At 32.4% G+C, this 14,205-nt stretch overlaps 1 protein-coding gene across 1 annotated transcript; it reads left to right on the forward strand.

Annotated features, from left to right (window-relative positions):
* Positions 1 to 9,560: 9,560 nt before the first annotated feature.
* Positions 9,561 to 11,304, forward strand: LOC143083176 (uncharacterized). Its single transcript, XM_076259450.1, has 2 exons — positions 9,561 to 9,858; positions 10,962 to 11,304. The coding sequence occupies exons 1-2, from the start codon at positions 9,618 to 9,620 to the stop codon at positions 11,159 to 11,161; spliced, it is 441 nt and encodes a 146-aa protein (XP_076115565.1). The 5' UTR covers positions 9,561 to 9,617; the 3' UTR covers positions 11,162 to 11,304.
* The last annotated feature ends 2,901 nt before the right edge of the window (positions 11,305 to 14,205 follow it).

Here is a 14,205-nt window from a genome sequence, read left to right on the forward strand (position 1 = left end):
CAGTAAAATGTAAATAAATGTAATCAGCTATCAATACAAAGCTTCTAGGCAGTATTTCACCGATAAAGGAGTAGGTTCAGTAAGACCCCTTTTTGGCCTCAAAATATAGCAGTTTTAGAAAATTGTGAAAATGTAATCGTTTGGATATTTATTGCAAAGTAGAATGCTTCTGCTACATAAATATGGGCTGTATATGACAACACATTGCACATATATCGGGCACTAGCATCATTAAGTCATGCTAAATTACTGAAATCTTCACAATTGTAGCATTTTAGTTAAATTTTAGACGGTTTCCGTCTGAAATGAAAGTGGCCGCAATCGTGTTCATTCATAATATTGAATTGCAAGTTGTATTTGATGATAATACATAATATATATAAAGGTTGAGGATGAACAAGGATGCGGCCACTTTCATTTTTGACAAAAACCATCTGAAAAGTGACGATTTTTGGCATATTTGAAAGATTTTTCATATTTAAGCTTGAATCGGGGCGTTTAATATGACTTATTAAGTTAAAATCTTCCACATTAACTAATTGAATCAATTGAAATAGACGCTTAAGTGTTTAGAAAGTGTATAAAATCTTTCGTTAGTTGAACTTGAAAATTGAGGCCGAAATCGGCCCTTACCGGACCTACTCCTTTCTTAATTACCACTGACTTCCAGAATGCATATTGTACTAAGAGTTGACTTTTTATGGTATCTCTGGTGTCCTCCTTAATATCAATGGGCACAGGACTATCAGATTATCGTGTCGATCCTTGTAAGTTTTGTAAGGTGTTATTTGGGAATAACTGTAGATAAATGTAGTTATGCCAACTTAACGAAACGGATAGAGGTAAAAAAAAAATTACAAAGTTGAGTGAATTTTTTATATGTTCAACTACAAGCTTAAGTGGGACGGACGAAAGACACCAGCGGGATAGTCAAACTCATAGATCGAAAATAAACTGACAACACCATGGCTAAAAATAAAAAAGACAAACAGACAAATAATAGTACAAAAGAAACCACATAGAAAATTTAAGACTAAGCAATATGAACCCAACCAAAAACTTGGGGTGATCTCAGGTGCTCCGGAAGGGTAAGCAGTTCCTGCTCCACATGTGGAACCCGTCGTGTTGCTTATGTTATTACAAATCCGGTAAATAGTCTAATTCGGTAGGTCACATTCGTGAAAAGGGAAGGGTATTGTAGCTACGACATAAGGAACATATCTGATATCATCTGTGAAACGGTTATTCCAAAACGGTCAACCAACTCGTGATGGCGTCCGTAAAATTTACGAAGAGATTTAATATTTCAACTTCACCATTTGGAACTCTTGGTTTAATAGCTTCCTTGTGAGCAGCAATACCCTATCAAGAAAATCATGATAGGAAATACAAGCCCGGGCATATCGTATCAATTCGAAGATATAAACTCCGTATGCAGGCGCTGCTGGAATGTTGCTGCATAGAAATGGAAAGTTTACAATTGGGAAGCTGTAATAATCTCTTTTGTCGTAGAATTTTGTTTCAACCAAAAGTACATGGCCAAAAAAAACCACTGTAATTTAAATTTATTTGTACTACCCATTAATCTTACAATACTTTATTGGTGGTCCACAATCTTTCTCATATTTAACTTTAAGTAAAATCTAACCAATCCTTTCAGGACAACTATAGTAGTTTTCTCAAATATAACTATTTTAGAAGAAAACAAACACACTTTTCAATCAACTGAGATTTTGAATTAAAACATTAGAACAAAATAGGTATCTATCCCTCGTTATTTATACATGATGCAAATGGTTCTTTTATCAGGTTAAGTTAAATTGTTATTTAAAAGATTTTTGTACAACCGCCAAATATTTTGCAGTCGTATATTGGTAAGGGGTATCACGTCGTCAGCGTCGTCCGAATACATTGGAAAAAAAATGATAAAAAGACAAACAGACAAACAATAGTACTCATGCCACAACACAGAAAACTTAAGACTAAGCAACACGAACCCCACTTAAAAATAGGGGTGATCTCAGGTGCTCCTGAAAGGTAAGCAGATCCTGCCCCACATGTGGAACCAGTCGTGTTGCTCATGTTATAACAAATCCGATGAATAGTCTAATTCAATAGGTCACAATCATGAAAGAAAGGTGATTGTAGTTACGACGTAAGGAACATATCCGATATCATCTGTGAAACGGTTATTCCATAATGGCCAACCAACTTGTGATGGAGTCCGTAAAATTAACGAAGGGACGATTTCAACTTCACCATTTGGAACTCTTGGTTAAATAGCGCCCTTGTGGGCAGCAACCTTCTATCAAGAAAATCATGATAGGAAATACAAGCACGGGAAAACTAGTATAAGTAAATAGATATCTATGAAATTTAAACACAAGGTTTATAACCAAAAAAAGGATGGTTGGGATTGATTGTAAAGGTTATGATTCTAACAGTTTAGTAATTGGGGGTCAAAAAGGGCCCATATGAGCATTTTTTTTAGTTTCAAGATAATAACTTGTGGAACAGTGTATGGATCTCTCTGAAATTATACCACAAGTTTCCATACCACAAAGGGATGGTTAGGATTGTCTTTGGAGGTTATGGCTCAATTTTTTTAGGAATTAGGGGCATTTGTGTTGTTTTATTTTTTACATAAATATACATTAATCTCAAACGTATTTGTTCGAGGTGAGCTGTATTGGCCCAATTACACTCAGAAATGAAGATGATTTTTTAGATTTAAGGAAGTCATTAGATAATGAAAGATTCAAGTAAGCTATTTCTTCTGTAAAATACCGATCAGAACGCAGCAACGGATATCTGGATGTATCACGTGTGGAACGAAGACCGCAGTGATAGTATGAACACAGCTATGTTATGTAATTTACGCAAGTTAAATCACAATAATATTAAAGTGAACTGTCAAACTACAGAGGCACGTAACAATACTGTCATAAACATTATTTGTTCTCGCCTATTTCAATAGAACTTGAACGTCCTGATACAAATTATACGTGTTTTATTAAGTCTCCCAAACAAACTTTGGAGACTTATTGTTTTTGGTCAGTTCTTATTATTTTTATTATTCTTCTTCCTCTTCTTCCTCTTCTTCCACTTCTTCTTCCGCCACTTTAAAAATGAACTTGTCCGCAACGGTTCTCCTAAACGGCTAGTCAGATTTACTGAGGATTTTACAATATGTTAGACTAACATGTCTAGGTGAGTCATCAATCTTTCGTTTGTGCATTGGGGTCTGTTAAGGGGTATTTTGGGGGTTAGAAAGGAGGAAGGGGTTTACTATAGAACCCTATGGGATTTTATTTTCTAAAATTTTCAAATGAATATAACTTGAAAACTGTAATAAAATTAACGGTACCAATTTTGTTGCACCAGATGCGCATTTCGACAATACATGTCTCTTCAGTGATGCTCGTGGCCAAAATATTTGAAATCCAAAGCTTATATAAAATATGAAGAGCTTTAATCCAAAAGGTCCAAAAAGTATAGTGATAGATACATACAGTCTTCAGAAATGATTATAGGACAATAACACAAATCACATGAAATATAGGGGGAGTCCCTGGGGGTCATCCCCACCCCCTTCAATTTGAGAATGTGCTTTTATCTTGTGAACGGTCCAGATCCCTATCCCTAAACCATATATATTTTTGTAGGGGACAATAAAACAAATGAAATGAAATAAAAGTGATGTCCCGAGGGGCTCACCCCACGCCCTCTTGTTTGAAAACTTGTAAACGGTCAACATCCCCACCCCTAAACCATATCTTTTCTTGTATGGGACAATAAAACTAATCAAATGAAATTAAATGGAAGTTCCTGGGGGTTGCCCCCACCCCGTTCAATTTAAGAATGTGCTATTATCTTGTAAATGGTCCAGATCTCCACCCCTAAACCAGATATATTCTTGTAGGGGACAATAAAACAAATGAAATGAAATAAAAGGGAAGTCCCGAGGGAGTCACCCCAGCCCCTCTTGTTTGAAAACTTGTAAACGGTCAACATCCCCACCCCTAAACCACATATATTCTTGTATGGACAATAAAACAAATAAAATGAAATGTAGGTAAAGTCCCTGGGGGTCACCACCACCCCCTCCTGTTTGAATACTTGTAAATGGTGGAGATCCCCACCCGTAAGCCAGTAAGCCATATATATTCTTGTATTGGACAAAAAATCAAATCAAATGAACATGGGACCATATAAATGGCGAGTTATGGGAGCTTTGTTTGGGAGACTTCGTAACAGCATCCTGTTACAATTACTTCTTGTTTACTTTATTTTTCATGTGCTTTTAACAATTTTGTGTTTCTTAAACAATATTTCCCTATGATGACGGTTTCAATTTTTTTTATTATGTTGTATCATGTCTAAAGTTATTTATTTTAAGGACGGGTTCATCATTTGCAACTGCATTTTCCAATCAAATCTTGATATAATTTATACATGTCTTAGTTCGAGAAAAATATTCTTATAAACTTGGAAAGCACTTCAGCCGTCACAGAGGCAATAAATAGGTTTGTTGTTTAGATACTTAGTTTATAGTAATGTGCTGACTTACCCCATTAGGTTAGATTACTAACCTAGTTTTGAAAGATCAGATGCCTTTTTTAAGTCTGACATATATTTTGAAATGATTTTCCTAACTGCTTCCTCAATGCAATTAAATGCTGATGGCGTAAATAAGTTCAGAACGGTATATATGGGGTATGTCGCATAATGTAATAGAACTTTGCATACATCATTGCCCCCTTGTACTATAATTTGATCTCGAAAAAATGTACTTTTTAATATTTATGAAATATTATTGAATGAATTCTTTCAAATAGATTTCTGTTTTGATACACAAATTTCAGTTTTTACGATGTAACTTATAGGTCACTGACTTTGTTTTGTTTTCGCTATTATCCATACGACAATTTGTAGATTGGATCCAACAATATTGCGAAATAAACGAAACTTTATCGCGTTGTATAAGCCTTACAACATAAAGTTGTGACGTTTTTTCGTACTTACTAGATAACAGATTGATTAATATACAAACATCAAAATCGTTGACCTAGATTTATATCAATTTAAGATCATTCCTCTTGTCTTATAACAACAAATTCAGTATTGCTTAATCATTTGACAGTTTTATCATGTAATCTGTTAATTAAGTTTGCGTCAGTATTAATTAAAGTAAGTTCCTTTTTGTCTAGAATCAGTTTTCCTTTTTCGTTCAAATTAACGTATTAATCGGATAACTATCCTTACACAAAAAAAAAAAAAAGATTTTATCGTTTATTTATATGTAAATGTCGGAAAACGGGAGCTCTCAGAGATTTGAATTAAGTCAAACCATGTAAGTAATATTGAAGGGAATAACAACAATACCAGTTGAAAAGTTTCCTATAAGTATTAAATAGTACCTGAAGCTGAAGAAATTTTCAATTATTTTTGATAATGCATCCTCTTGTTATCACAAAACTATCTCATTGATGTTTTATTCCATCTGTTGAAATGACCATTTAATGATTAAGATCTGTTTTATTAACCATGTTAACACTTGAAGTGAGCTTTTATAACTAAATGTTTATTAAAATTGGATATGTTACTTTTACAATGTCACTCGAAGGTGGGAATAATGTTTTAAATTGGTCATACAATACTTCGTCATGTTTTATTATCAATCAAAATAATCGGTTGCGCCTCGGGCTTTAAGTATTAATAAAACATGACCAAGTATTATCCAACCTATACATAACGCATGTAAATAAAGATATTTGTACTTAGCAGTAAGTAGTTTATTATGATAATTGACGGGTTTATTTTCATTTATAGATGTATTTCAACTGCATTCAAAAGTTGGATCAAACCATACCGTTATCATTATAAGTGATGTTAGGCAGTTGACATGTGTTGTCTGGTGAGTGAATATGTGGACACCTTTTAAATATAGTTTTTATGGAAAGTTGTTGTTATATTAATTATATTTTCAAAATATCAATTAATTTTTATAAGATATTTTTGAATGAATAAGATATGAATAATCTAAATGAAAAAAAATATATCATCGTAAAAAGATCTCTGATAAATCACTTCAGGTATCTAAACATTCAAAAATATAAGTTGTCTTGTATAGATAAATTAGTTCAAATATCTTATAATCAATAATATAAGATGTCATGTATTGCTTAAAAGAAATCTCTTGTCAAGTTTATAAGATATCTTATAAACTATACAGTATATCTCATAAAGCATAAGATATCTTATAAACTATACAGTATATCTCATAAAGCATTTGTAAACACGATTTATCATATACTTAGCATTGATATGATAGCTTTTGAATATGTGTAATGAGCGGAAGTACACAAGCCATAATTACCCACCCGGGCTGATAACCCATATCAGGTGCATCTCGTGCACAAAACTCATAATAGTGCCTCTTGTGCAAGTTACTTCCGGTATTTCCGGTATCAGTTGTTTACTTTTCCATTGTGACGTCAGATATTTTTATGACGACGTAAAAATTTTCGGGAACTTTTGTGGGGATAGTTTAGTACTTGCATTTGCTAACAAATGCCAATGACAATTATGAATTATGTTATAGTGCAACAAACATGGAGTATTAATGATCATAAAACTCTTTCAAATTTTCAATTTTTCAAAATGCCTCTAAAGGAAATAGTAACATAAATGAATATGGAGGTAGTGATGTTATTGTTGGGCAATTATAGTGTATTTGTTGGATCCATAATATACTTTTTTATAAAGTTTTTATAAAAAAGAAGATGTGGTATGATTGCCTATGAGACAACTGTCCACAAGGTACCAAAATGACACAGACATTAACAACTATAGGTCACCGTACGACCTTCAACAATGAGCAAAGCCCATACCGCATAGTCAACTATAAAAGACCCTGATATGACAATGTAAAACAATTCAAACGAGAAAACTGTTTTAGTTATTTTATTTGTTAATTTGTCATACATAAAACAATTGTCGGAAGAATATGATAAAGGGATTAATACATGGCTTTTCCCATATCGGCCCGGGTATCATCCCTCGACCCATATCAGCACCTCGACTACGTCTCGGGCTGATATGGGGGTCTCGGGATGAATACCCGGGCCGATATGGAAAAGGCCATGTATCAATCTCTATAGATTTACTGATTAATCAGTTATCTTTTAAACAATATAACATTAGTTTACAAGATATCTTATGAAGTGAGTAAGATATTAAGCATATTTAAGATATCATAATTATTTTATAAGATATGTTTTGAAATTAAAAACGGCTTGCTTTACCTTTACGTTTAAATTGTTATTTCACATATTTTTCTATGGCTAATTCCCAATGAAAAATATCTGATAATAGAAATTATAAATCTCCGAAGAATAGCCATCACTGCTCAAAGATGCATTTGTTCATGGTTAAAACTTAATCATACGTTCCATACTTATTTCTGATATGATTCAAATTCGAAACACCTACCTTAAGTCTACATGTTTTTGTACTTTCAAGACACTAAGAATTTAACCTAAAAGATTTATAAAGACCAAATTTATTTATATAATTAATAATAGGCAGTAAAGTGTTCTAACAGTTTTAGTAATTTACCTGTTATGCGTATTATCTGAATACGGCCTAATCCATAGATAAAAACTTTAAACAACAAATTGTTTCAATATTACAAGATGTGCATCAACAGCTCCCAAAAGTCCAAATCGCTCATGTGTTAGATGTATACCATTGTGATATCTATTTTTACCTTAATTTAATCAGTTGTATTTAATTATTTGCAATACTCTTCTTAATTGATCTACGAAATTTAAACATTGAATACTGTCGCCATGATAAAATGGCATTTTTGAAGGTCGTGTTTTATTTTCTGTTAACATTATATATTCGCCTTTTAAGGTTTTCCAGATTATTCGCAAAATGTGAAATAAGTATAAAACAAAATATCATAATTTAAGGACAAAACTACTTAGAAGGAGTCTGACGATTTTGGACTGGTTAATCTTATTTATGTGATCTTTTTGAATTTTCTCTCAACCTGCTTTTAAAGATCTTATTAAATTGTATCATATATTATTTTTAACACAAATGACATATGAGTTATTATTCTAGCTATTTCGTCTCTTTTGACTTGCTTCCGAACTACAGATATAACTATTGTTGTTAAAAAAAATGATAGTTGTTAACCTTAGAAAGTATGTTTCACAAAATATTAACATTTTTATCCAATACATAGTTACATTTAACTGCTATCTAATAATTTTAATCAAGTCACGTTTACAAACATCTGACCGAAATTAAGCCCATCTCAATAATATATTTGACAACTATTGAACATGAATTCTGCTGAAATAGATATAGGAAGATGTGGTGTGAGTGCCAATGAGACAACTCTCCATCCAAGTAACAATTTATAAAAGTAAACCATTATAGGTCAATGTACAGCCTTCACAACACGGAGCCTTGGCTCAAACCTTAAAGTTTTGAATACAACTCCCATGAACAAACATCGAATTTGTTCTCATTCCATAGTTTATGACATTGTCAGTTCATTTTTTGACTTGTAAGTTTTGGATGTCCCTTAGGTATTTTATATTGAATATCATCCGGCATTTCGAAAGCCATACTGTTTTGGTAGACAGTTTTTGAATATATGTGTGATAAATATATCACACTTGTCGTACATACTATCCTGTCCTTTTTTGCTGGATTGATACATTACCGAAAAAGGCTTTTACCGTACGGGATACAATGTGTGGCACATGTGTATCAAGTACTGCTTACACTTCTGAAACACATGAATCCATCCTCAGTATTTATTGTAGTTGGTATCGGCAAGTTTTTAGTTTTGAATGTGATAGTTTGTTATGTGGTTTGTCCTTCAGTCGATTTTATTTTTGAACATGGTGTTGTCTGTTTTATTGGACTTATTATTTTCAAACCGATTGATATCTTCTATACCTTTTTACTACGTATCCATGTACAGCAACAAGTAATCATAAAGCTTTAAAAATCTCCCGAAAGTTACATAGTTTTCTGTTATTATTTACAGTTCCAATGTCTTATGTTGACTCACCAGTTGAGCTCGAATAAAACTATAATAAAGCTATAACCAAAACTCATCAAAATGTTATGCAAATTCTGGCAATTGCTATCTTGGCCAAGGAGATAGAACCTCCAATATTCCAAATTCTTTTAAACGATTTTTAACATTTTATAGACAGTAAATTTATCGAAAAATATTTTGTTAGAAATTTCATATAAATTCTTAGGAAACTTTGGTTATATTGATTTGAAAATTTTTAGTTGACCCTGTTTGCAGCATATTGAAATCGGAGGAGAAGTTATGCAATGATCCGAGATAAGAGAAAATAATCCTAAGCAAGAATAAAAAAGCATCAGAACCAGTACAATTAAAGTAAGTATAGTGCAAATAAAACTTAATGAAAGTTTAATTCAATCATTTACAACTAGATTAAGGTAATGCAATTGTTCTTTGTTTTGTTTGGAAACGATTATTCGAATGTCTGTATTGCTTTTACTTTTTAGAAGTTCCATATATATTTGACAATACATTGAGAGAACGATTAATAAAGATGGCTTCGTCTAAAGTAACTGCTGCTACGCCATTACTAACAGAAGATGAGACAAACTTCCTCAGATTCGTTAATCTTCTAATTCGTATTGCACCAAAAGCTGTTCGGGTTGTATTTGACAAGTATTTCCAACCATGTGGATTAAGTGTGGTGTTGAATCAGTCAAAAGGAAAAATGGAATATCTGAATCAAAGAAAAATTCTTAACAAGTCGCAGATGGAATTGCTTTATCCTTTACAAGGTAAAATCAATCTGTATATACTATAAACTTTTGTTAAATAATGATTTCCGTAATCTTTACGTTTTCTGAAGCTAAAAGTATCCTTAATGGATGAAGTTGATGTAATCCATAAATATTTAAACGAGAAATATAAAACAAAATAAAACTGACTGTTTTCGATAAGTATTTGTTTCGTGCTATCTTGAAGTATGCTCTTAAATCCTACTTGTTTAGATTATTGGTTCCATATATGATAGGTTTTAACTGCCTTGAATCGGTACGGCGGATTCAGAGAGCAAACTAACATTCCCGGAGGTACAACCCACCCAATAACCCACAACCACTCGTTTTTTATCCATGGTAAGATCTACTATAGTTAACAATACACAGTTAGAAGTTTAGTTTCGCATTATGGCCATGGTGAATATTTTGAATATGAAAGTTTTTGTACAATAAAATAGATTTTTAGATAATTGAAGAATAATATAGCCTTCTTAGTGGGTCTATATGAACATTTATATTGTTTTTAGCATGTTTTATAGGCCATTTAAATGTTTGACAGTACGTATTTTCCTATTTGTACCGCCCATAGGTCCATGACTTATTGTAGTGTTTATCAACAAAGATTTGACGCTCGATCTTTTCATTGCAATTTTATGGAAAAACGAGCAAAAATGCATATGATTTTGTTTTACCTCTTGATAGATCTATACCTATAGTTTCAGGACTGGTATCACTGTAATTGATTGAAATTTTCCTTTGCACCAAATTAATGAGACTTTTGAGACATGTTCATCCCCTTTTTTGCAATATTCTGTATCAAATAAATGCAGATTATTGCCATGGTTACACCAAAAAGAGATTATAACCATTAGAAATCATTTTTTTTGGAAGATTCTCTTTCTATAGATATACACATGCATAACACAAATATTAAGCCTTATTTGTTAGAAAGGAAGGGAAAGAGGGTGTTTAAAAATTATGAGTGTCAATTTTAAGTTTTTTTCCTAACTGTGTATTGCTACCATAGGGATAATCAGTAAGCAAAAAAACATTCAAAAAGTTAATGTTGAGCCTATGTCTAAATCATGATAACATTGTCTGAGGTTAAAATTGTCTTATAGGAACAGCGACAGTGAGGTCATCGGATATGGATCTAACTCTAATGATTTGTTTACTACGCAATTTGCAAAAGATGAAATTAGAGGATTCACTTCCAGCAGAAGCTTTGATAAGCGAGGAAGCGGATTTATCTCGGATAAAATATTATCGGAACTGGATAGCTCATAACAAGATGGTTACATTGATAAAGAAGATTTCCTAGCGAAGTGGAAAAATGTTTGCGATTTAAATTAGTATACTTATAAAGTACATTATAGTATTAAGAATAAACTTAATGCTTGCAATTAACTAGAAATTAGTTTTATTAAGTGTTGTAGATGATAAACCGGTTAACAGTTAAACGTCGGAAGGACCGAATATCAAAATTCATTATCGGTTACCCGTACCTTTGTCAATTTTGATATATTTGATATAAAAATATATATTGAAATTTTAACAAAAAAGATACTGAATTTTAAAATTATTGTCGGGGTACTTAATTTGAAAGGTTAGTTGTCCCGCACATTGATTGCTTTTGATAACATTGACAACATTCCAGTTTTACAAAATTATTAAGCACAAAAACAGCCTGTTGATCAGCCCGTGGCAAAATTTTATGCAAATTTAATAAGAATACATGCGTTTTGAACAACTGTAAGCTGATTAAAACTACGCCTTGTTTTGGAGTGATATGATTTTTATGGTTCTAAGATATGATCTCTATGGTTCATCTCATAGAGAAATAACTTTGGGAATGTTACCAGTTTAAAACATATGGTTGCAGTTAAAATTTAATAGCTCTGATTTAATTCTGAAGTAGATCCAAAGTTTTGACCTTTGAATGAAATAGCAGTACAGAGCAACTTTCATTCTAGGATATACTTTTTTTTATGAAACTTCAAGATCTGGAATTGATCACTCCCTATTATCTTTGAGACACTCGAGAAAATGAAACAATCAACGTTTTCAGACATTGTCAACTCGACGAGACCAAGAACATTTTATTTTCTAATCTGAAGTCATTTCAAACTTCATAGAGAGAATTAGATTATTAGAACTTCACCAGGAATACTTAAAGCCTAGCTTGACCAAGGAAACATCTCAATGTATCGTTTCCTAAAAATGCATGTGTGTAGGGTAATATAGATAAGGCCTTTTCACATCAACTTTATAATTAACGGTATAACCGGGTAATCGGTCGACAGATTATCCGAGTAATCGGTAGGTTAAAACTGTTCGATTAGACAACACTAGAACTTTCATTTAATAATCAAATTGATGAATAGCTCGCAACTTACTTTTTGGGGGTATTTTATTCATATATAATGTAACTCTCTACCAAACTGTGCCTGTAATTCACAACAACAGATTAACCTGTACAAAATGTTCTCCAAGTTACCAAACACATCATTTATTTATTTGATTCCACAATGATTTCGCCTCACACAGCCCGGTTAAATTCCATTATAAAAACCCTTGTGTTTTAACAAATGAGTTCGTTAATATTTCGTGTTTACAACAATGCAACATCAGATGAAAAGTTTATGTTTTTATGTACTAATAATATGTTAATCAAGAAAATAGTGTCCATCTATCTCCGCTTTGGTGCTAATATAATATATTACTGTTTCCAGAAAATGCAGTCCGTTTGTTTTTATTTCTTAACTAAAAAACATTTGACTTGATATATTTTTTGTCAAAATGCAGAACAAAACTTGTACAAATAGCTAGGAAATAAGTGTTTGCACACTTTCATCAGTTACTTCATTCATTTTTCACATTTTTCATTGATATACTAAAAACTCACTTTGAAACTAACGTTTACCGCTTTTGTATCTCATAAACTGATTTTGCTTTTAAGACTATTCAGCGAATTGGTGGGGCCTCGTTTAAGACGGAATGTGATATGTTGATGTCATCTGATCTTGACAGTTCATACAGAGAAGTTTATGTTTCATTTGCACAACAAGAGAGAAGATTGGAAAAAATGGAAAGAGAATATGTTAAAGTTGATGAAGAGTTAAAATATGCCAAGGAAAAAATTTGCCAGTTAGAAGAAAGTAAAGATAATACAAAAGGTAATGGCTACTAACATATGAAATGGAGTAATTGTTGAGTAAGAGAGGTGGACAAAACTCAACTGACAATGCCATGACAAAAAAACCCCACGGAAAACAACCAAAATACAAGCACAGTCTACTAAACACACCTACGGGTGCGGGAGTTCTCGCTACATTGAAGACCCATTGGTGGCCTTCGGCTGTTGTCTGCTCTATGGTCGGGTTGTTGTCGCTTTGACACATTCCCCATTTCCTTTCTCAATTTTACAACATAATAAACTAAAGACTGAACAAGAAGAATCCAACCAAAACCATTGATGTTTTCAAGGTTTTTGCAGAAGGGTTAGCAGATCATGCGTTACGATTTCATACGCATATGGAGCTATTGACAAAGTGATGAATGATTTGAAGTTTCAAAGAAATTAATGGAAATTTTTTTTTTTTTTTATCATTTATGATAATTAATATCGTTAACGATATCAATTTTGGTATAGTGACAATGTATGTTCCTTACCGGAAATTTGTGGGCAGTGGTTTTGAGCGCATCAAACGGTTGTGATATCTTAAATATCTTCATAATAGAAGAAAGATTTAAAAGACTAAATCGTGAACACGCAACTGAAACAGATTTGAAAGCAGATGACGTTTTGTGGGATGTATTATGTGATACACAAATAAATACTGACGACGAGATGCATAACGGTATTTTTATAAAATATATAAATGGTCTTCTTTTTACTGCAATTGACTTAAAACGAGAAGATTTGATTCAAGTATTACTTGACACTGGAAATGCAATCAATATAAACAAAACTCTTTTAATAGAAGACGAAGATGTCACACCTCTGCTTTATGCATATTATGAACATGATATAGGTATTGCAAAAATGTTCATACAGTATAAATCTGATGTTAATCTATCGTACATTAAAGGTAATACTTTGCTGCATTTAGTTTGTAGTAATGACGATTATGATTTCCTGGAAGTTTTACTCAACTATGAAGACTGTGACCTGAATAAGAGGAATGATTTAAAAGAAACACCTCTATTTCTTGCTTGTCGAAATGGAAGTTCGGATTGTGTTGAAATACTTGTTGAAAGTCAATGCGATAAAAATAGCAGTAATATTGAAGGCCAGAGTCCTTTGCAAATAGCTTGTTCGCAGGAATATGACGACATAGTTGAAATCCTTTTGAATAACAGTTT

This window comes from Mytilus galloprovincialis, chromosome 1 (assembly GCF_965363235.1).
Source record: "Mytilus galloprovincialis chromosome 1, xbMytGall1.hap1.1, whole genome shotgun sequence".
NCBI lineage: Eukaryota > Metazoa > Mollusca > Bivalvia > Mytilida > Mytilidae > Mytilus > Mytilus galloprovincialis.